The sequence below is a fragment of the Antechinus flavipes genome, chromosome 4, assembly GCF_016432865.1.
Source record: "Antechinus flavipes isolate AdamAnt ecotype Samford, QLD, Australia chromosome 4, AdamAnt_v2, whole genome shotgun sequence".
In the NCBI taxonomy this organism is placed as follows: domain Eukaryota; kingdom Metazoa; phylum Chordata; class Mammalia; order Dasyuromorphia; family Dasyuridae; genus Antechinus; species Antechinus flavipes.
The window spans coordinates 434,593,671-434,618,421 of NC_067401.1; the positions used below are offsets into that span (position 1 = coordinate 434,593,671).

General features: G+C 38.1%; 2 protein-coding genes across 3 annotated transcripts in view; both read right to left on the reverse strand.

Annotated features, from left to right (window-relative positions):
• UAP1 (UDP-N-acetylglucosamine pyrophosphorylase 1) overlaps positions 1 to 14,355 on the reverse strand; it is a 39,496-nt gene extending 25,141 nt beyond the window's left edge. For both annotated transcript variants that reach the window (XM_051999136.1, XM_051999135.1), the window contains exons 1-2: positions 14,257 to 14,355; positions 5,400 to 5,728 (exon numbers count right to left, since the gene is read on the reverse strand). In XM_051999136.1, the coding sequence (XP_051855096.1) occupies positions 5,400 to 5,679 (280 nt within the window). In that variant the 5' untranslated portion in view covers positions 5,680 to 5,728; positions 14,257 to 14,355. The remainder of the gene's footprint in view (positions 1 to 5,399; positions 5,729 to 14,256) is intronic.
• The window catches only part of UHMK1 (U2AF homology motif kinase 1), a 200,789-nt gene that overhangs the window by 130,544 nt on the left and 45,494 nt on the right, over positions 1 to 24,751 (reverse strand). The window lies entirely within an intron of this gene.

The following is a 24,751-nucleotide window of genomic DNA, read 5'->3' on the forward strand; positions in this document are numbered from 1 at the left end:
AAGGGGAGTTTCAGGCTGCTTTTCTAAATAACATTTTATATATCAAGCTTGCTAATTTGAGTGAATGAATATTTTAAAAAAAACATAGAGAAAACATCATTTAGTACTGAATAATTTTCCAACTTGAGAATTAATAAGTCATACAATCTTTTAGTTGCACCTTGATCTTTCTTGAAAAGAAGAATGCTCTTAGAACCTCTAGATCATTGTACACAGCAACATCAATATTATACAATGATCAATACTGATAAATGTGATTCTTTCCAACAATGAGATGATTTATGCCAGTACCAATGATCTTGTGATGAAGAGAGCCATCTACACCCAGAGAGAATACCGTGGGAACTGAATGTGGATCACAACATAACATTCTCACTCTTTTGATGTTGTTCATTGCATTTTGTTTTCTTACTCATTTTCTTTCCTTTTTGATCTGCTCTTTCTTGTGCAACAAGAGAATTGTATAAATATGTTTACGTATATTGGATTTAATATATATTTTAACATATATAACATATATTAGATTGCTTGCCATGTAGGGGAAGGGATGAGGGGAAGGAAGGGAAAGTCTGAAACATAAGGCTGTGCAAGGATCAATGTTAAAAAATTATCTGTGCATATGTTTTGAAAATAAAAAGCTTTAAGGAAAAAAAAAGAATGCTCTTAATACATCTGCCTCGCACCATATATTGGTTAGGAATGTACTTTTGAGGATAATCATCCAGAAGGAACATTATGATACTGTTAAGAACTACTTGTCTATGAGTATAATCCTATAGAGGGAAAAATGGGCATTTAATGTAATAAAAGATTTTCAAGTATCTCTGTTGAAAAGACCAGAGCTGAACAGAAAATCTGATTCAAAGACTCAAGAGAAGCATAAGATAAACATGAAAAAGTAATCATAAGAGATTCAATAAAGTTAAATTATTTATATTCCCACATGGGAAGATAACACATATAATTCCTAAGAATTTTATCATTAGTAGGGCAATTTTAAAAATCTACATAGACAAAGGGCACAGGTATAAAACTTGATTATATTGAGATGCTTTCAAAAAAAAAAAAAAAAAGGGATGAGAAAGAAGGAGGCACTGAGAAAAGGGGGAAGGAAGAGGTGGAATTGGGTAAATTGTCTCACATAAAAAAAGCACCAAAAATGCTTTTGTAGTGGCACGAGAAATGAGAAGGTAGATGGTAGACAATGCTTGAACCTTACTCTCATCAGAAATGATTCATATTATGTGTGTGTTTGAACATATAGATGCACACATATATGTACGTATGTACACATATAGATACATGTAGGTACACACATGTACGTATGTGTGTGAAAATAGGAAAAAAAGGATAAAAGATATGCGGCAAAAGGATTGTTAATAAAAGGGAAGGCAGATTAAGGGAAGCAGTGGTCAGAAGTAAAACAGACTTTTGAGAAGGGTTTGGGGTAGATAGAAGGGCAGAAGAATAATCAGAACAAAATAGGATAATCATAACTGTGAATGTGAATGGGATCGGTTCACCCATAAAAGAAAAGTGGATAGCAGAATGTATTAGAAACCAGAATCCCACCATGTTATTTACAAGAGAAATATCTAAATCAGAAAAATATATGCAGAGTTAAAATAAGGGGCTGGAGCAAAGTTTATTGTGCTTCAGCTGAACAAAAAAAGGCAGGGGTAGCATTCATGATCTTAGACAATACAAAAACAAAAATAGACCCAATTGAAAGAGATAATTGCTAAAATAGACAATATGAAAAAATTTATAGTGTTTTTTTTATAATCAAAACATCATTTCTCAAATGAACCAAGATTAATTCAAAAAAGAACCAAGAAAAACAGAACCAAGATTAACATAAAATAAAAGCCATTCTCTAATCTTAAAATGGTCAAGAGATATAAGGAATCACTTTTCTGAAGAAGAAATTAAATCTATATAAAGGATTATGAAAAACATGCTCTAAATCATTATTTATTGGGCAGTTAAGTGGCACAGTGGATAGAATGCCAGGCCTTGGATGAAGAAAACTCATCTTTATGACTACAAATCTGGCCATAGACACTTACTAGCTGAGTGACCATGATCAAGTCACTTACCCCATTTGCCTCAGTTCCTCATCTGTAAAGTGAGCAGGAGAAGGAGCCCTTCAATATTTTTGCCAAGAAAACCCCAAATGATGTTGGAAACTATCTTTGCATTTATTTTGAAAATAAAAAGCTATTATTTAAAAAAGAAAGAAAACTCAAAATGACATTTACAAAGAGTTAAACATGACTGAAACAATGACAAAGGACTACTGATTAGAGAAAGGTAAATTAAATTTCTGAGGCACCAACTCATCATACCATTCAGAAATGACTAATGCTGGAGGGATTATGAGGAAATAAATATATTACTGAACTATCGGTGGAATAGTGAACTGGTCCAACCATTCTGGAGAATGATCTGGAATTATACCCCAAAAGGCTATAAAACTGTGCATATCCTTTGATGCAGCAACACCACCTCTAGGACTGTATGCTAAAAAGATCAAAGGAAAAGGACCCATATGTACAAAAATATTTATCACAGCAAAGAATTGGAAAATGAAGGGAGGCCCATCAATTAGGGAAAGGCTGACAAGCTGAAATATATAATTGTGATTAAGTACTACTGTGCTATAAGAAATGATGAAGGTGTGGTTTCAGAAAAACATGGCAAGACGGATTTGAACTGATACAAAGTGAAATGAGAAGAACCAGGAAATCATTGTGTACTGTAACACCAATGTTACAATGATAATCAACTGTGAAAGAATTGGCTACTCTTAGCAAAATAATGATCTAAGATAATTCCAGAGGATTTAGGATGAAAAACAATGCTATCCACTTGCAGAGAAAGAATGATGAACTCTGACTATAAAATGAAATATAATTTTCTTGCTTTCTTTTTTTTTTTTTTTTTTTTTGCTTAGCAATATGGCTAATATGAAAACATTTCTTCAATGATTTCACGTTTAATTGATATACTGGGAGAAAGGCATGCAATCTAGAACTCAAAATTTTTAAAACAAAAATGTTTAAAAAAAACAATTAAAAAACAATTTAAAAATTTAAATACGAAAAAATAAAAAGTCCTTGTCTATTTCTTAATTATATTTATAAAAGAAAGAAAACTCTGAAGCCTAAACCAAAGAGACTATACACTTCTATGATACTTTTAAAACTGACATCGCTATAGATAAGCTGTTTGTTATGTACTCTCTAAAATATTTTTAATGTATCTATGAAATCCTCATTCAGTGCTCACATAAGTAACTTTCTTTCCCTTTGAAAATTTACTACCTGACACTTCATTTGTTAAAGCCAACTTTCAAACTTAAGTCAACCCAGAAATATATGAGTAATTTCAAAATTGACCACCCCACCTGGTTCTCTGCCAAAAGCAGGCTTGAGTTGCACCTGTTTAATTTTTCTGTTGAAAAACAAAGCTGTAGTTCATTCTCAGATTTCTAACATGAGGATGTGAAAAGAATACTACAATAAACATTGGTTCTACCACCAGGACAACCTGACACTCAGGTAGTCCCTTCGTTTTCTACTTCAGTTTTCAATGATAAGACCCAAAGCAAGGGCTGCTTGTAGTTCCTACAAAGAATAATGTCATTTTCCCCCCAGAAAGACTAGCTAGAACAGATAGATAACCTTACACCACACATATTGAGGCTGATAAATTCTTGATAACTTGATAACTAAAGTTTGAGGCAAGTGATTCCTTTAAATCACTGGCAGAAGAATCAAGAAAAAATAGAAACAGCCACTATTGAGGAGCTGAGGCAGTGTGATGTAAAAACAATGATTTTAGTTAGAAGATCTGGATTAGAATCCCACTCCTGGCATTTTGTAGCTGGAAAACAGTAAATAAAGCCCAAATTTTCTAATTTTCACTTTCCTCATATCTATAAAATGAGGACTACAAGCTACTGTGAGGATAAGATGAGAAAATGAACAATTCACAAACCATCAAGTTTTTTACTACCACAAGACATTTTCAATAGGGGCAGTGAGCATGCTGTATAGCTCTTGCCTTTGGGTAATGGTCCTTTTAAAATCAACAAGGATTCTGAGACTGGAATCATGGGGACTATTTGATGAGATCTGAAGCACCTGTTGGAAAACTCCCGTTTCACACTTAGTGAAAGAGCCCCAAGTGCCCTCAAAGGAACTCCCAGAAATTCAAGGGCTCTAAGGCTAAGGTGTCAAACATCCTGCTGGAAGGTCCCTCACAATCCTTCTGAGTACAGCAAAAACCAGGTTAAAATGTAACTGGGAAGGGGCAGCATTGGCCCTAGAGTCAGAAGGATTTGTATTCAAATCTGGTTTCAGCATGTGACACTTATTAGCTGTGTAACCCTGGACAAGTCACTTAACCATGATTGCTTCTTCCAAAAACATGTAATTGGGAAATATTTAACAATGCAAATAAAATACGATAGAAAATAAAGTTATTATTCAGTTTTCTAAGTCAAAAAAGAAACAGAAGGAATCTCCACATAAATTATATGAGGATATATAAATATATAAAACTTTTATATATTATATATGAGATACATATTATATATATATATATATATATGGATATATTCCAAGTCTAAGGATGAAAGAGAAGAATTAACTATAATTACAAGTTCCAGCTGCAAGACTTAGTGTTTTTTCTCTTGCAATATAAATAACTGCTGGCCCGTCTCTATTTGAATGTGACACATCACTGCTGTAAGGTAGAGTTTCTACTTATCTCTACATTAAGCTAATGCTCCCCAGTAGAGGAAAGCCAATCAGGCATAATGAGTAACAGGAAAAAAAAGGAGCAGATAATAAATAGCACCAGCACCAAAATTAAATCTTCCCATGTCAACCAAAAGATCAGACAATCTTCCAAGAATCACTTCAGTGTGCACAAGGCTCACTCAACAGACTTCTCTTGTCATTTGGGGTCACATTTTGCCTTTTCTAAAAAGCATTGGGATTTTATATACATAATTATGAATTTGTCAGCATGAGAACTCTCAGTGTGGGAAATCATGGAAGAGAAGTTCTAGAGCATTATCTCAGAAAAACACAGGTTAAGAAGCTTTTATGGGATTACATAGCTGCTAAATGTCAGAAGAGGTATCTGAACCCAGCTTTTCCCAACTTCAAGTCCAGCATTCTTTCTATTAAGCCAGGCTGTTGGGTTAATTATAGTGATAGATTTTACAACAGAAGAACAAATAAGACAATTTATCTCTCAGAAATATAAGGCTTAAGCCAGTATCCAAATCAAACTAAATCTGCTTCATATATTCTGTTTAGAATGCTTTCAGTAACTTTATAAATTATAAATGTCAGTCCTGGAAGAGTTTACAATATGTGAACTACCTTCCCTTTCCCAGTGCTGGATCTGTTCTTGGTCCCTCGTGGCACTGCCCAGCACTTCTCGAGGTACAGGCTCCATCCGTGCATCTATCTTCTCCTGAGAGGATGATTGATTAAATCCTTCAATGGCCTTTTGGAAAAAGCAGTTCAGCTCCTCAAAATTAATAGCTTGTAGTTCTTCAAAAAGTTCCTCCTGTTGGGCTTCTTCCAATTCATCCCAGAACTGTAGCAGGTGATCCTGTCCTGCCATGGACAACCTACACTTGAGGTCATTGACATTCATAATGTTTCAGCTTCCAAATCTTGTAACAAAAATGCTGTGATAGCTAGACCTGTAAGGATAAAGCAGAAGAATCATTAATAATAATTACAAGTTTCATCTGTAAGACTCAGTATGTTTTCTATTATAATGTAAATAACTTTTGTTTAAAAAAACACATTAAAGCAACTAACTTTGCCTTTCAGATACTATATATTTTGTATAAAAGTCATAACTGTAAACTAAAAACCTGTAAGATGAAAGAAAAATAATGAAACAATGTTGCACTCAATGGATAACTGGTCAAAGAATATGAACAGTTTTCAAAAGAACTATACACTATTGACAACTATATTTAAGAATGTCCAAAGCACAAGTAATTTTTATAAATGCAAATCGAAATAAACTTGAGGTTCACTGAATACTCTGCAAACTGATAAAGATGACAAATGATGAAAATCACTCAATTCTGGAAAAATACTTGGAAGACAGGCACACTTATTTATTACTGGGAGAATTGTAAATTAGTAAAATCTTGAAAAGCAGTTTGGAATTACGCAAGTAACTGAAATGTCTTTATCTTCTGGCCCAGAGATTCCATTATAAGGCCTACAAACCCATGGAGGAACAAAGTCTTCATTTGCACCAAAATATCTTAGAGCTTCCAAAAGAATTGGAAACGAAGTAGAAACTCCTAGAAATTACTCTTTTACTTAATACTTGTGTGATCTTGAATAAGCATTTGCTATGCTTCAGTATACTTATCTGTAGAATTAGGGTGAGCTAAATCAAAATTTCATGGATAGATTTCAAAGGAGAGGACTGTGAACCTGACAGGAAAAAATTACAACTTTGTTTTTCATTAACCTCACCGATTTCCTTAAGGTATAATTGTAGTAACTGAAAAACCACCAAAGTTCCCAGAAGACACATAATGAAACATATTTCCTTTGAGAGAAGCCGGAAGCTACTATGTCAGAATCCGGCATAATGTGGTCAAATGAAATCAGTGAATTGGATGTCTATGCTTAACTGCTTTTGTCACAAGAAAGGATTCAGTGGGAAAGGTGGAGATTCCCTTGTCCCATAAATGACAGTGATATATAAAAACAAAAGTTATCAATAAAACATTTTTGTATATTCTGTGGAGAATCAACCAGCAAAAAAATAGAATCCCAAAACAAATTGACTCTGATTATCAATGACAAGAAGCCTAATACAAGGAAGCATTCTTGCCAATATCAGTAGTGGATAATAAACTTATTAATTATAAACTAAGATCCTTGATACCTACATAAAAATGAAAATGACCTGCAATAAACTCTAACTCAGACACCTGAAGGGCCCAGGAAAGGCTGAATGGGAGGGCTGACCCCAGAGCTGTGCCTGGAAGGAAAACAAGCCTTCAAAGAGATAGTGGAGAGATATATAGTGGGGAGAAGGGGCTGTGCATCCGATCTTGAGGAGAGATTCCTGGAGAGCACAGGGAATGCCCTGTGGGCTTCTGAGAAAATGGAGTAGTCTACTAAGGTTAGAATTTACAATTGGGTCTAGAAAAGTGGGAAGGAACGGGAATATGGAAGGCTTTTGGTATCAGGCTGTGGAGTCTGGATTGTGTTTCATATCTGTGTCTTAAGAGATTCTTTTACTGACTGTGAAGGACAGATGAGAAAAAAAAAGAGAGAAATCAGGAATAAAAGGAGAGGGACAAGGCAAAAGGCAAGGAGGACCTGACTGTCAGGTCTATGTGAATGGAGAGAAGCAATCTTAGAGTCATAGATCTAACTCGAGAAGGGGTAGAAGAAGCCAGTGACTCCAACTCACCCAATTTACAAAGATAAGAAAACCAAGGTCCAGAAATGTTAAGTGACACAGTGAGCACATCCCTAAATCCTTGGGATTCCTGATGTCAAAACCAGAGTGCTTTCCACTATCCAATGCTATGTCTCTTCAAGAAGTATAGAGGGAGAATCAACAAAACTTTGCAAGGAACTCTCATTTCCTGATAAAGAATGAAGTTTTAAGCAATTTTCCAGAGAAGTAGATCTTTTCTTGGGGTCATTTATGTTTCTATATCTACAATAGATGAATAAACATAAAACAAAATCTCCCTCAAAAAAAGGCACTTTAAATAAGCACCATTTTCATTGTAAAGTAGATGTATTAGATTACAAGGAAACATGCAAATCACAAAGAAAAATATTAGGGGCAGCTGGTTGGTGTAGTGGATAGAGCACCAGCCCTGAAATTAGGAGAACCTGAATTCAAATCAAGCCTCAGATACTTAACACTTCGTAGCTGTGTGACTCTGGGCAAGTCACTTAACCCCAATTGCCTCACCAAAAAGAAAAAAACCAATAATAATAATAATAATAATAATAATAATATTCCCATCATAAAAACTAACAGAGAATACCTTGGTCCATGAAAACCCTCCAGATACTGTAGGATGCTCCTTTGCATGCTTTCATTTTTGACACAAATATTCTATTTAGGGTGGACAGTGATGTTTAAGCCTTCCCTGAAGCTTACTCTGACCTGGATGGAGCTCAGGAGAACATGAAAGAGGAAGAAAAGAAGAAGAAAGAGACTTGAAAACCCGGAACTAAGAAACAAATGTAAGGCTGCCTTTTCCCAAGAAGGGAGCTCTAGTCACCCAAGAGCAAACAAAACAGTTGTTTATTCTACCAGGAGGAATGTTGTGACTGCCAGATGCTATCAGGAAATGGATCACCCAGGAAGAGACAAAATGACAGGATCCCTGCTGAAGGGAGCCGGAGTGAAGCAACTCTGTCTATGTGGGAACATGCTTCTTTCCTTCTTCTCTGCTCATTTCTGTTATCCTCGAAGGATGGGATAAGATCTGTGACTGGAATATGTTTCTGGAAGAACAGACCTTATTCAAAGCAAACCGGTAGAATTTTTTTTTTTTTTAAGCAGGCAGTGTATCTTGGTGGAGATCTGTATTAGGAAAAAAGGAAGCAGTTTTATCATCAGAGAATACTTACAAAGATCACTAGGGCAGAAGAAGGAAATGGATAAGGAGATGGTAAATAATTTACAACTCTGGCACAGAGATATTATACAGTAGTAAGGAGAGACTCCAATTATTTTTTTAAAGTTTTCTTTTCTTTTATTTTTACAATTAACAAAAAATAATCTGTTCTTTTCCTTCCACCTTTACTCTGATTGGAAAAAAGAAAAAAGAAGTGCAAATCAAGAAAAATAAATTCTCACATTAGCCATATCCAAAAAAGTTGTCTCATCCTACATGCTGTATCCCTCACTCCTAGTGAAGAGGCAGATAGCCTGTTGCAGTACTAATCTGGAATTGTGGCTGGTGAGTGCATTGTTAATGTATAAATGGTTATGTCTGCTCTACATCCCTTCATATAATCTTTCCAGGTTTCTCTGGAATTGGCCCTTTTGTTATTTTTATGGCCTAATAGTACATCATTCTAATGATATATCATATTTGGTCTATCTCAATTAGGAAGGCACCCCCTTTACTTTCTAGTTCTCTTATACAATTTGAACTGCTCTCAACATTTCTGTACATATACATAAGAGATGCCAATTATCTGCATGTCTATTGCAGCTCTTTCTCTGCCAAAAGCAGAAAATTGTTTACTTGACCTAAAGATAATTTCCTCTTTCAAAAGATGGAAGAAGATTCAAAAGGAAAATATTTTTGGACTTTATTTTTCTTAGCAAAGAGGAATAGGTTATTTGCATGTAAATAATGGAAACCTTGATGAATATGGCTCTTCTTACATCTTATAATTTGTGACAGAAGATAGGCAAACCAGTCATACTTTGACATGCAACTTGGATTTTAAAAATTTCAAAGGATTCCAAAAAAGAATAGGTGTTTCTATTCTAGAATTCCAAAGGAAAAATCAGATCAAAAGAGATGAGCTCTCAAGAATGAAAAATCTGAAGATACAAAGAAAAAAAAATTCCTCTGAGGAAGGAAAATGGGAGTTTCTTAAAGAGCTTGACAGATGCAAAAAGTACCCATCAGTCAATTTAAAATTTTAAGAAAACATGTGGAGAAGAAGGAAACAAGAAGTTATAATGGACAATGAATACAAAGCATAGCTCAGTCATATGAGAAAGTGTCAGGAATGCTAAAGTTGAAAATAAGGTAAGATTGGTGAGGAAGATGTTTTAAGTTAAAACAAGGCAGAGAGATAAATCAAAAAAAAAAAAGAACAGAATGATGAATGAAAGAGAAAGCAAAATTGATCAATTTTTATTTTATTTCTGTTTTCTCTGCCAAGATGATCTCTCAACTGGAAACAACAGAAGAAAAATAAATATTTGACACCCAAGATAAGTAAAGAGCCAGTAAAAGTATCTAGTTATGAATTTAAATCATCCAGCTCAGAGAAGACGAGATGCTAAATGAAAATAGTACACACTTTGAAACCAAAGTAATCTGAGTTTAAATTCTTCCCCTGACATTTAATATGTAAAACTTTAGGAAACTACTGACTTTTCATGAGCCTCATGTCATCATACTTACTCTAAAACTCAATAACCTCTAATAGCCTCTTTCAACTCAGAATTCAGTGATAAGTTAGATTAGAAATAACTAAAAGAACAAGCAGAATGGATTACCAAGTCACTATGAGCAATCTGTGAAGGAAGGTAGATAAGAAAAATACCACAGAACTGGAGATAGGCAAATGCCATGAGCTTCAAAAAAAAAAAAAAAAAAAAAAAGGGAGGATAGAAAACATACACTAAAACATCTGGCAAATTTTTAAACATGATTAAAGTACGTTTAGAGAACATCTAGAAAAGGTATTGATTACAAAAAGTCCAATACCACTACTAGATATCCCAAAGAGAGCAATCAGTAATTCTAAATCCTAAGGAACTAAGAATGTGACGTGACAAAAGAGCACAAGACTAAGAGACCAATGGAAAATGCAGAGAGAAGCTAAGAGAAGCTTCAGCTGGGTGATAGGGTCAGAAGCCAGACTCCAGGAATCCAGGACTATGTGGATAAGATAACATATGCTAAGCACTTTGCGGACCTTAAAGCATTAGATACATGCTTTTATCATCCCTTGTGGCTTTTTTGAGGAATTTCATGAAAATGAAGAGACATAGAATGATGGCTTGGAGTAAGAACATTATGGCTAATACTGAGATCAACATAGTGACCACTGCTATAAGTATATAGCATTTTTTAAATTTTATTTATTTTTTAATTTTTATTTTATTTAATAATAACTTTATATTGACAGAATCCATGCCAGGGAAATTTTTTTACAATATTATCCCTTGCACTCGTTTCTGTTCCGATTTTTCCCCTCCCTCCACCCCCTCCCCTAGATGGCAAGCAGTCCTATATATGTTAGATATGTTATAGCATTTTTTTTAAATGTACAAGTGCCAGGCTTTGAGGAAGCTGACAAACTGAGAAGTTAGAGGCATCTGAAGGGCCATGAACATATACTGAAATGCCTAAGCAAGAGCCACAGGGTAGGAGGGGAAGAGCAAGATGGAGTGCCAGATACTAAATTCCTTAAGAAAAAAGGAAGAATTACCCACAGTCCCACAGAAAGTTATAATCAGCATTTAGATGGAATGAATCCTCAAAGGGGAAGATGCTTGCGAGTCAAAGAGAGCAGAGTTGCTCATCTAGATATAAGGGGAGCAAGAAGGATAACTACTACTCTTCCTGAATCAATGTTTTGGGAGGAGTTTGAAGAGAGCATGAGACAAAAGGCTCCAAGTAATGGAGACAATTGCCAAGAAGACAATATCTTTCCTTGTGAGTCTGATTTGTATATGATCAAGAAGATGAAAAGATAGGGGAAAACTCAAACACAAAAGGGAGCCCAGAATCAAGGAACAAGAAAGGGAAATCCTCGTGCTCTGTCATGGGCAAAGAGTGTGGCTATTAGTCCCAAGTACATTTCAGAAAAGACAAGACAAGCTGGGCGTGTTCAGGAAGAAAAATGGAGGATGGTTAAGGACACTGAGTTCCTGTCATAGGAAGCATAATTCAAAGAACACCGAAGGTTCAGCTTGAAGAAGAGACAGCTTAGGGTTGGGGAGAAAGGTAACATGCTAACATTCCACACAGTAATACCAGGACTGGATTTGTTCTTCTGGCTCAGGAGGCAGAGCAAAAGACATGAGATACAAGTTACAAAAAGAGAAATTTTGGATGATAGGAGGAAAAAATTAAAAACTGAACGAAAATAGAATCAGTTGGTTTGCAAAGTAGCACATTGAGCACATTGGAGATCTACAAACAAAGGTCTGTCAGAAAGAATTCTTGTTCCAGTATTGTTTGATTACACGATCGTTGAGATCCCCTCTAACTCTGAAGTTCTGTGAAAAATACAGAGGGTTTGCCAACTACATGAATAAAGATATACCCATACTATTGGAATCATAGATTTAAATTTATTCTTAAGAGATAACTATGATATTACTGATCTCACAACACAGAACTAGTCTTTCCATTTCCATCAAGGGCTTAGCACAACACCTGGAATCCCATAGGTGCTAAATAAATCCTTATTCTCTTTCCCTTTCCATTCAGGATTCCTTTTCAATTCCATTGAGATAGAAGCATTTGGCAGGAAACAATTGGAAAAGTGAGTCTGAGAAATCTTTGCTCTGCATAAAGTGCTTTTCTAAAAGCAGATTCTGGATAATTACTTTGAGGATGATGTAGATGATCTAGATCAAAATAGGCCTAGAAGGAATTATTGAATTTTATCTAAAACCATCTCCTAAAGATAAAGAAACTAAAAAGCCCTAAGAGGGCCAGGTACTATTTTTCTATCCAAGTACTAATCAGGCTCCTAAAGTCTGCTTAGCTTCAAAGTGCAGATGAGACTGGATGCAATCACGATAGTCTCGTTACAGAAAAGTAACTTTCAGCAAGGTCATAGATAATATGTGCCCAATACTAAAATAATAACAAACTCTTCTGACTTCAAAACTAGCACTCCTTCTAAAAAGTTTGTGATGAGCCTACATCAGAAGAAACCTTTAGCAACTCTGATTTTTAAAACTGTTTTTCAGATTAAAAACAAATATGAAACTGTTTTGAAAATCATGACACGATCTGATAGTGAAGAAGCCTAATGTCTATTTTTTTTTTCTAATGTCTATTTTAAATCTGTGAGATTTTTACCTTCCTTTGGTTCTATCCATTGGGACAGCCAAAAGATTCATCCCCAAATGGCCAAGTGTCAATGTCAGATGCAAACAATTGAGGGGAAGAAGAATAACCCCTTCCTCCAGCAAAGGGTTAGAAAAATAATGCTCAGCTGGCATATGGTAAGCTCTAGTACTTCTCTCATTAATATCACATTTGTTTCTAAGCCAACTTCCACAAACCTTAAAACAAAACTTATGACATCTTTTGCTCCCTATTTGTCTCTCATAGAGGATTTCTGTAGTTGATTCCTTTAGAAAGTATTATAAAGTCACTTCCCTTTAGAAGTGATATGATTATAATTAATCACCAATACCCCCAATATACTATATGTATTTAAACTTTTAAAATTTGTCAAAAAGACAAAGGGAGCGAGAAATAACATTAAATATGAAAATGAGTTAAAGTTCTCTTGGGCAGCAATTTGCCTTTATTACTTTGAAAATGACTGCTGGGAAACTGTCAAGGATATTTGATTCTATAAATGCTTGGCAACATACTCTAGGAAGCATTTTTTGGTGACTGTTAATTGAGCCAAATGACTAATAGAGAAAACTTGGACAATTACATTCAGTTTCTTCCAACTCGACAGACTTCACCCCACCTCTAAAATACACAATAAATCTCACTAGGACTTCCTTAATCCAAAGGTGCTCTATAATCATATCCCTATAAAATCAGTCAAATTTCATAGTGTATCATTCACCGAGTTTCCCATTGACAGGCTCGCCAGGGCTTTGGCGCAGACCTCACGTAAAATCAGCAGACCTGGTGTCCAGGATGCAGGACCCTTCCCTAGCATTAAAGCCCAGCCTTCACCCAAGAACATCAGCATCAACCATTCCCTGCCTCCCTCCAGAATAAAGCTTTAAAATTAGGAAAAGACACTCAGAGAAGGCGGTCAGTGCTCGCCCTGCCCCAGGCTGGACTCCTCTGACCACTCAGCACAGGCAACGCCAGCTGACCCCAATACTCATCCCTGATCATCATCTAGACCACCCCGCTCCCCCGAACCACTATCCACTTCTTATATGCCCCCAATCCTTGTATGCCACTGGTCAGTCAAGGCAAACCTTCATCACGCTGACCTTCCCCTGAGCCCAGGATGAAAGGAGAGTTTGGAACCGCGCTGGCCGGACATACAGTAAGCGCTTAATTAGTGCGTACTCTCTGACATACTGCTCGGAGAGACCCCCGTGCCCACCCCATGCCCAGCAGCCCAACCCGCTTAACTGGAAAGGGAAAGGGAAGCTGGCAGGGCATCCGGGTGTACGCGTGCCCTTTGCGTGGACGGAGCCCGCGTGTCTGTGCACCGAGGTCTGGGTACGGGCTTGGAGGAGGAGAGTTGTGCGCGTGCGCGATGGAGCCCCTCGCGAAGGGCAGCCGGGGGCGGTCGGGCAGAGCCTCACCTCCTCCGGGGAAGAGTCTCCCTCTCTGTCCCTCAGCTGGACCGCTCGGGTCGCCCAGCGCCGCCCCCTCCTTTATAACCCGGGCGAGCCTCCGGCAAGCCCGCCCCCGTCTGCCCGCGCGCAGTGGTTCGACCCGGCGGGGGCAGGGAGGGGCGGGGTGGGGGCGGGGCTAGGAACTCCGCCCAAGCTGGACACGTCAGCGCCCGGAGCGCCACGGCGACAGGGCCCGCACTGAGAGGGGCCGCTGGGCGAAAGGGGGCGGGACTGACTCACGTCATTCCCTCGAGGTGGCCCAATGGAGATGGACGTCCCGGAAAGAGGAGAGCCCCACCCCTCTGGGTCCGGGACCAGGTGGCAATTGCGTCAGCCGGACGGGCGGGGAGCTCACTGGATCCTCTCCTGGAGAAGGAGCCGTCGCTGGGACGTACTCCCTTCTAGGGGTGGGGCTGCCAAGCCAGATGGGCTGTTGGCTGCGTCCTTCCCCCCTCCTGGGGCCGGGCTCCCGCCCTTCTCTGTCCTTATGGAACGGGATGCACTCGGAAGCACGCAGGCATTCAAGACCCTTAGAACCTGGTGCCAGAATTCCCGGCCTCCTCATGGCCTCCGGACGCTTCCTCGGGCCGTGCCTGCCCAAACGCCCTCTCCTTCCCGGCTGAGTTCTGCAGTCACCTTCTCCGTTCTGCCTTCCGAGGAACATCCGTCCCCACCCCAAAAATAGGCATTAAACCTGACCCGAGTCTGGTCTTAGAGATCTCCAAGCACTCCCATTGTAGCGCGTGGAAACTGTGGGGTCACATGGACAATTTTTTGATGGAAAACTTTGGATTTAGAGCTAGAGGAACCCCAGTGATTTCAAGAGTCATTGTACAGATTTGGAAACTGAGACCCAGAAAGCCTAAGTGAGGCGCAAGCAGGAAGGGACAGAGTGGGATTCCAACCTAGACATTCCAGCTCCAAATGAGCTTCCCAATTAACCACAAATTGTCCTAGAGGCATGGAAATGATCTCTGGGAGGCCCTGGGAGAGCCCCAGGAGCTTACATTGACGGCTTGCCCTAGTCCTGGTTAAGGCACACATCATTCCTGTAAGGGGGATGTCAGGAAGATGGCGAACTGATTGCGACTCGGGGGCGGACTCTGTCATAAGATCTCCTTTTGTGATCTATAGAAATGAGCTGAAAAACGACCTCAACCTCTTCTATCCTCTTCTTCCTTTACCTCCTCCTCTTTGTCCTCCTCCTCCTCTTTTTCCTCCTCCTCCTCCCCTCCTCCTTCTTCCCTCTTCCTTTTTCTTCTCCTTTTCTTTCTCCTCCGTCTTCTCTTTTTTTTTCTTTCTCCTTTTCGTCCTCCTCCTCCTATTTCTCTCTCTCCCTCTGTGTCTTTTGTCTCTGCATGTGTCTCCCTCTCTCTTTCTCTGCCTCTCCTTTTTCTTGCATTTCTGTTTTTCAAAAAAATGTCTTATGAGTAATTGACCTTATCTCTCCCTCAGGATCTAGGGACACCCCATTGGGGTTAGGGATATCTCTTCTCTGATACCATCAGCTTAAGCCTCCATTCTTGATGTGTTCTTATTAGTCACCAGTGACTAGTGCCCTGGTTCTATTTAATAGGAACATTAATTAACTTTTACAGAAGAATATTTACTTCAAAGACATATCAAGACTAGAACTATATTCAATGCCCAGATCCCTCAAGGGATCCCTCTCTGTCACCCCAAGCTCTGGATACGTTCAGACAAATGGTTGGTTGATTGGTTGATTGGTCATTGTCCTGCATTCTCAAGGCCAAAATAATGTCCCAATGTAGAGTCAAGGTACAATGTGTCCAACCATGGGTGATTAGACCAATATGAACTTGGAAGGCTCAACCACAAGAGGATAATAAACCACATGAACATTTGGATGAAAATATCTCTAAATTTATGTATCTTGTATTGGTTGATCAGACCAATATGAACTTGGAAGGCTCCACCACAGGAAGATAATAAACCATATAAACATTTGGAGTGAAAATATCTGTAAGTTTATGTATCTTGTATTTCTTTTGAGCTACTGCAATTCTGCTTTGTTTATAGGGTACAGTGCCTTCTTTGATGTGGGCACACCACATGTGTGTTGTGGTCTTGTGCCAGTGTCTTCCATGCTTGGCTACATTTTATTTTTTTAATTAAAGCTTTTTACTTTAAAAATATGTTCATGGATAATTTTCAGCATTCGCCCTTGCAAAATCTTGTGTTCCAAATTTTTTCCCTTCCTTCACTTCACCTCCTTCCCTAGACAGCAATAATCCAATATATGTTAAACATGTACAATTCTTCCATATATATTTCCACAAGTCTCATGCTGCGCAAGAAAAATCAGATCAAAAGAAAAAAAAATAAAGAAAACAAAATGCAAGCAAACTACAACAAAAAGGTGAAAATACTATGTTGTGATCCACACTCACTCCTCTATCTGGATGTTGATGGCTTTCTTCATCACAAGGTCATTGGAACTGGCCTGAATCATCACATTTTTGAAAAGAGCCATGTCCATCAGAATTGATAATCTTGTTGTTCTCTAGGTTCTACGCACTTTACTTAACATCAGGCCTCCCTGAAATCATCCTGCTGATCATTTCTTATAAAACAGTGATATTCCATAACATTCATATTCCATAACTTATTAATTGACTACAGTTTTTACATAGCATTGGTCATTCCAAGTTCACATCCTAATGGGGTATTGCTGCATAAATCTTCATTTCAGGTACTGAAGTGCTACGTCCTTAAGTTTCCTTTTTTTCTTCAGAGAGAAACAATATAATATTACTATATATTATATATTCATATATAATAATAAATATAACATAATAATAATACTATGAGGGCAATATTTTCTAAGTATTAAAGAAGTTAATCTCTAATCCCAACTTTACTACTGTATGTATGCATTAATAATGTATCATGTATTGAAATAGGATTATGATATGCTAGTAGGAAATATGAGGCTTCTATGGCTTTTACTGTATTTGTAGAATGGCTTGGACTCCAGACCTCATTTTCAGGATTCAATGAATAAGTCATTCCTTTGTTTCTTGATGCATCTTAGATGGGTCAGCTGTAAAACCCAGATGAACTTTATTCTCAGGATTCCCAGACTCTCACTCTTTTTACTTTTTTGCGACTCAGAATAAATGCTATGACAGGCAAAGAAGCAAAGCTAAATTTCCTAAGATCTCCTAGAGAAAGGAGCTAGAGAAAGAGTGGACCCTAAAGCCTCTTCAATTTATACTATTATCTCTATCTGGACATCACCAACAAAGGAGTCAGACCAAGAAAAGATGTCTAGCCAAGAGAAAAAGGCCAAGATTGACCCAAGTCTTTTGAAGGTGCTGCCTTTTTACCTTACCCCCACCAGTTCTAGTTTTATTACTGTACCCAAAGAAGCTGGGTTAGTTAATGGAACCAATCACAAAATATCTATTCGTGCTGCTAAGTCTCTCCAAGGCAGTTCTGCTACACATTATCATCTTTTTTCTGGAGAACGGGCTTGCCAGCCTCTGCCAGGGGAGGAATTACACAGACAGCCCTCTGCTCCTATTCATAACAACAGAGATTATGGGTCAGTTCCTTAGGACAGAAATATAGATCTGCTTTTATGGGGGAAGAGGGAAATGTACCTATGTACAGTTTCTTTTACCCCTATTGTGACCTTGAAATCCAATTTTCTAGACACAAAAGGGCTTTTCTAAGCAGCACCAGTTTGGGAAATTCTTTCCAAAAATCTTACAAGGTATTAAGTCAGTTATCTAATTTAGCATGGTACTTAACAGTTCTCTAATTCACTAATGTACTTAGTACTTATTAGAGTTCTACAAGATTCCCACCTTTAAGAGAGCATATATAAGCTAGGAGCCTCAACCAGGATTCAGTCCAGGACATTCAGAAGTCAAGGAGAACACAAACCCACTCTCAGAGGCGGAGTCAGATTCATTCCATATTCTACCTTTGTGCTGGCTGGAGACATTCGGAGGTTGCTAGGGGCTGAAGCTCAAGACTTTGAAGGACACAATAAAGGATTTGGATTTTAACTCCTGTCTACATTTGGGGTGATTACACTGAAGTGAAATGAAGGCTGCTCCCAGAAGCCCCCCAAGAAACCTGCTTCCAGAGAACATTATATTTTAGAGAAGAATACTACATTTTGGCGCCCAATGTGGGGCAGACACAATCCTGATTTCAGTGGAAAAGCCTCCGATTCTGATCTCAGTGGAAAAGCCTCTGATCCTGATTTCAGTGCAAAAGTCTCCTCATCCCAGAAATTACAGTGAGTACAAAAATAAACATGGAAACTTTGTTAAAGGGCTAAAATAATATTTCAGCTGAAATGGGACAGATATTTAGAAAACAGCCTTCTTTTCCTCTTCAAGTAAAATATGTAGAAAGCTTGGTCAGACTGTTAAAAAATCAAAGTTTAATTATAACTTGGGAGCAGATCATTGATCTTTTAAAAATTGTACAGTACACATCTCTTTGGTTCTCTAAGGAAAAAGAATTGGATCCAAATGAGTGTAAATTAGTAGGAGAGCAACTAGGTGAATATTACACTCAATTTCCAAAAATACACTTTATACATAAAATTTAATACAACTGGCTTTAAGAAATTACTTAAGTGTTAGAATAAGGAAAAAGAAGAAAGAGCAGGAGGGGGAGGTGCCAAATAAACTAGATGAAAAGGATGAAGAATCAGATAAGAATGGAGTTAAGTATAATTCTGAGTGTGGCACTTCACAACAGGAGCATTTCCTATCCTCTGACCTACCTCTCACAATTAACCCTTCGTGGGTGGAGGAGAAAGAGGAAGGGGAGAGGCAGTAACAAATTCAGGACTTCCTATGAAGCAGCCTATGACAAGATTATAAAAAGCACTGGTTAAGGCAAAAAATGAAGGACAGGATATATCTGATTTAATACATGCATAACTTGTGATTGAAGAGCTTGACTCTTCAGGTCAAAAAAGTAGAAGATACACTCCTTTTGATTTGGAAAAAATTAATGATTTGAAAAAGGGTTGCACTCTTTATGGGGCTACATTGTCTTATGTTGAGATGTTACTAGATAGTTTGGCTTATGAAATCTTAACCCCAAGTGATTGGAAATTCATAGCAAGGACATATTTAGAATCTGGACAAAACTTGTTGTGGCTTTCGCCATATTATGAATTATGTAGGATTTAAGCCACACATAATAGGGAAACAGGAATTAATGTACAAATCACTTTTGACCAATTAGCTGGTGATGGTCAGTATGGAGAGAATTCAGAACAGATGTATTACTCCATAACAGCTAATGAACAGATCGCTGCTGCTACAGCAAAAACTTGGGATTCTCTCCCAGAAAAAGATGGAGGTAAAGCCTTCACAAAAATAGAGCAAGGTCCCAATGAACCTTTTGCAGATTTTGTGGGACGTTTGCAAACAGCTGTCATAAGAACCATTGGAGATAATGCAGCTACAGAAATAATGACCAGACATCTGGCTAAGGAAAATGCCAATGAGGTTTGTAGAAGAATTATATGGGGACTACACAAAGATACTCCTTTAGAGGAGATCATAAGGCACTGTGCCACAGTGGCACAAATGCTTATTATACCCAGACTATGATGAACATGGGAAGACAGGGTCCCTCTTGGCAGGGGACTTCTAGAGAAACTCGTTGATGTTTTCAGTGTGGAAAGATCTGAGAGCCCAATGTAGATATGGAGATAGAGTAAGAAGACAGGGTGAAAGAAAACCAAAACCCTATGTCCAAAATGCCACACAGGCTTCCACTGGGCTTCAAAATGTAGAATGACCCAGGGAAATGAGAGGCAGGACCCAGCTCTAAGATATTATACAAAAGACAGGTGGCGCATGATGGCAGCTGAGTTTACACCCAGAGAGTCTTTAGAAGGTCAGGACTCCGATGTGATCTATCAGCCAAAAAGCAATCACATGGCAGAAAGGGATTATGTGATCAACAGCCAAAAAGCAAATCAAATAGCAGAAAGGGATTACAATTAGGGAGAACATAGGCTTTTTAAACCAATAGAACAGTGTCCAGTGCAAACAGCTCCAATGTAATGCCAGATGATTAGGAGAGATTTAGAAAGTGGTAAATAGAAGGGACTAGATATGTTAACTGCCTGGGAGAGAGGGTTTGCTTGTATTCCTACAGATGGAGAAGGAAATGGATGGGTGGCAATGAGCACCTGGAGAGAGACAGAAAAGGAGAAAAACCTCAAAACAAAGGAGAAGATCTAAGAAACATCTGACACTGAAAGAGCATGGCTAATAATGAGACTGTTGCAGGACTTGAAAACCAGCAGGAATCATTGGATTCCTTGAGATGAAAAATTGTTGATGAGACTATTGCAGGACTTCAAAACTTGCAGGAATTATTGGATTCTTGGCATATGAAGTAATGGACAATAGATTCCTTTTGGATTATTTCTAGGACTTATGGACATGTAAAATTCCTCATGTTGATTCATGTTATTTGTTACATCACTACTAGCCTGTGTTATGTTACTATGTGCTTATGTAATTTATGTAATTATGCATAATACTTCCCATATTGATGGATATATACCTGTATATATGTATACCTGTTTTAAGAGTGAGCCCCTTTAGAAACCTACTAATCTGATTTGATTTCCCATTTTCTTTGGTGTTTTCATCTCCCTTCCTGAAATGTCAGGAAGGACATGATCACCTCCTTTAATGGTGTTTTCATTCCTTTTTTGAACAATCAGGGAAGGTGTGATCACTTTGTTTTGGGGGGTTTTCACCTCCTTGAGAAGTCAGGGAGGTCATGACTACCTATGTTCTAAATTAAAAGCAAGCAGGAGATGTTAGGATTCTTACAAGGTGATAAGTCAGTTATCTAATTTAGCATGTTACTTAACAGTTTTCTAGTTCACTAATGTACTTGGTAATTATTAGAGTTCTATAAGATTTAAGAGAGCATATATAAGCTAGGAGCTTCAACCAGGATTCAGTCCAGGACATTCAGAAGTCAAGGAGAACACAAACCCACTCTCAGAGGCGGAGTCAGATTCATTCCATATTCCACCTTTGTGTTGGCTAGAGACATTACCAGGGAGCTAGGGGCGGAAGCTCAAGACTTTAAAGGACACAATAAAGGATTTGGATTTTAACTCCTGGCTGCACTTGGGGTGATTACACTGAAGTGAAATGAATGTTGCCCCTAGAAGCCCCCCAAGAAACCTGCTCCCAGAGAACATTATATTTTAGAGAAGAAAACATTACATTTGAAAGTCTACAATTTCAAGAGGTAACTTCTACAAACAGGAAACATCATGCAACCTGAAGGTCCCCTTCAAGTCCTCATACAGCACCTTAGCTAGAAAAAAAAAGCAATTTGTAACATAGTCAATGTTACAATAAAAGGAATTCCTAGTTTTGTAGTCCTCAAAGTAGGCCTACTTTTTAGGAGTATCTAAATCACAGTTCAGTACTATTATTCCAGTCTTGAGAGGGGAAATTATGCAATCCTGTGAGGGAGAAAGACTCACAAGATTGTAAATTCCCTAATAGTAATCTCAAATTCAGTTCTTTGACCTGTGCAGCTGATGGGTTTTTTGAGTGATATGGGTTTCTAAAACTGTTTATATAGAACAGCTAGGTAGTGCAATGGATAGAATGTTTTGTCTAAAGTAAAAAGACTCATCTTCCTGAGTTCAAATCTGGCCTCCAACACTTGCCTCAGTTTCTCCAACTGTAAAATGAGCTGGAGAAGGAAATGGCAAACTACTGTAATATCTTGACAAGAAAACACTTTCTAAAAATAGGATCACAAAGAGTTGGACATAACAACAATTAAAAAAAAAAAACTTTATAGACTCCAAAAAGTATTTTTCATTTTATACATTTTCTATGGGGATAAATAAAAATTAATCCCATATCCTATATGCATTAGCTACATTGAGTGTTGTACAAGAGCTAGTGAGCCCCTTTTTTACCCACATTAGAGATATAAGCAAAAGCTGTACCTCTAGAATATATTATTTTCCCAAAGAAGCTCTGGACTGGGGCAATAAGCCAAAAAATATATCCCCAAAAATAAAAAAGTTTTGAGGGCTACTCAGAATGAATGGGGACCTAGAGCATGCAGCAGGCCCTGAATGTGTCAAGCTCCTCCTGAGCCGATATAACTTCTTGTTGCACCTCAAGCTGGATTCCCTGTGTAGCCTTAGGAATCAAAACAGGCTCCAGCCAGTCTCTGTCAATCTGGGATAATGTTTGTGCACCTAGAGTCTTTTGCAGATAAGATCTTCCTATCTCCATAATCTAAAGGTTCCCAGGGGAAGAGAATGAGGATTTTACCATCACCCTTTCTCCTCCCCATGGGGAGTGATCTTGTTTGTTTCCCTCTTTTGCTGCACTAATTCTCATCTCACATTCAGTCTCTTCCAGATAGCCTCTCCTCCCTTGGTATTGCTATTATAAAAATGTAAACTTCTGCAAAAACTGAGAAAATACATGAGGAGTATTCAAGAGAGATTTGTACTAATTTCCTGGGATACAAAGAAAGGCAAAAGACAGTGCTCACCACCAATGGGGGTGACCACATATAAAAAGAAACTGAAAAGCAAGGGTAGGGAAGGGCCTCAAGCTCCAGGGCATGAAGGCCAGAGAGCAAATGGGAAATTATGAGGTGTCTGCCCTGGGTAACTGACTTCTAGTAGGATCTGAAATAAGTTAATGTTCATCCTCTACCCTCTCCTATGAAAGAAAAAGAGGTTTTCTAGGGAGGGATAAGGGGGAAAGTATAACTTTCTATCAAGGAAAGCTTCTTGGAGAAAAGAGTAGTATTTGAGATGGACGTAAAAGGATCAGTAGAAATTTAAATGGACAGACAGAAGAGGGAAGAAGTTGTCAAAGTGGGAAAAGCATCCCAGGAAGTCAGAACTCCACAAGTAAAGACATATGTGGAGAAAATGAGTCCTTTAGATCTATTTTAGCATAAAAAGTATAGGGGAGAGATAGGATGCTAAGGTTGGCTAGCTTCAGATTGTGAAGAGCCTCAAATTCCAATCTATGTATTTTAATTTTACTGGCCAAAGGGGTGCCATGTTACTAGAAAATAGACAACATGACCAGTACTATGAAGAATTAGGAAGATTCCGGGCAGCTAGGTGGTACAATGGATAAAGCATCAGCCCTGAAGTCAGGAGAACCTGAGTTCAAAGGTGACCTCAGACACTTAAGACGTCCCAGCTGTGTGACCCTGGGCAAGTCACTTAACCCCAATTGGAAAGAAAGGAAGGAAGGAAGGAAGGAAGGAAGGAAGGAAGGAAGGAGGAAGGAAGGAAGGAAGGAAGGAAGGAAGGAAGGAAGGAAGGAAGGAAGGAAAAGAAAGAAAGAAAGAAAGAAAGAAAGAAAGAAAGAAAGAAAGAAAGAAAGAAAGAAAGAAAGAAAGAAAGAAAGAAAGAAAGAAAGAAAGAAAGAAAGAAAGAAAGAAAGAAAGAAAGAAAGAAAGAAAAGATTTATCTGGTATTTAATCAGAGGGGATTGGCAGAAAGGGAAACATAATTCCTACAAAGTTATCTCATCCAATTCCCTACATACATCTTTTACTTTGGAATCCCAGAGAAGTTAAGGAAGTTGCTCCTTCAGGGCAGGTACTATTTCATTTTTGCCTCTATGTCCCTAGCATTTTGAACAATGTCTGGCATGCAGTAGGTGCTTATTCTTATTGATGAACTAATTAGTTGCCCAGAGAGAGATAGTAAGTGGCAAAGTTGCCACTCAAATCCAAGCCTTCTGACTTCAAAATTAGGGTTTATACAATATTGCCCTCATATTGTGTGGCCTTCCTCGGAAGAAAACAGGAAAAATAAAATGCTGGAATTCTAGTACAGAAACTTTTGGTGAACCATTAAGGTGAAGGCTAAATTTAGACATCTCCAAATTTCCAAAGGCCTCCTTTACTACTTTTGGTTCCTTGAGTACAGGGGGCACCTTTAGGAGAGGGTGAAATTCTGACCCCACCTTGGCTGCAGAGCAACTATGCTTATTTCTCAATAAAAAAATTATATCTGTCCTTCAAGACACTTCTAACTGTAGGCTTTTAATAATCTTAGACAGAACTCTGTCATGCTCTCATCTAGCGAAAAGAGATGTTGGTCTCAATCAAGGAATGTTACTACACTAATGTGGAAAGGAAAGGCAAACATGCAGAAGAACACAATGATGTTTTTGTTTGTCTATCATATGCCTTATGACCAAGTTGCCCAAATAAAGACTGTAGTCTCTTTTCTGTTCTTTGAAGTGACATTAGAAATGAAATATTCCACAGAATCATAGACTTAAGGCTGAAAAGGATCTCAAAGGCTATCTAGCTAATCTTTTTATTTTATGGATGAGGAAAGAGGCCTATAGAGATGAAATAAATTCCCCAAAGATTACACAAGTAATAACATCAGAGATAGAATTTGAACTCTGGGCCTGTG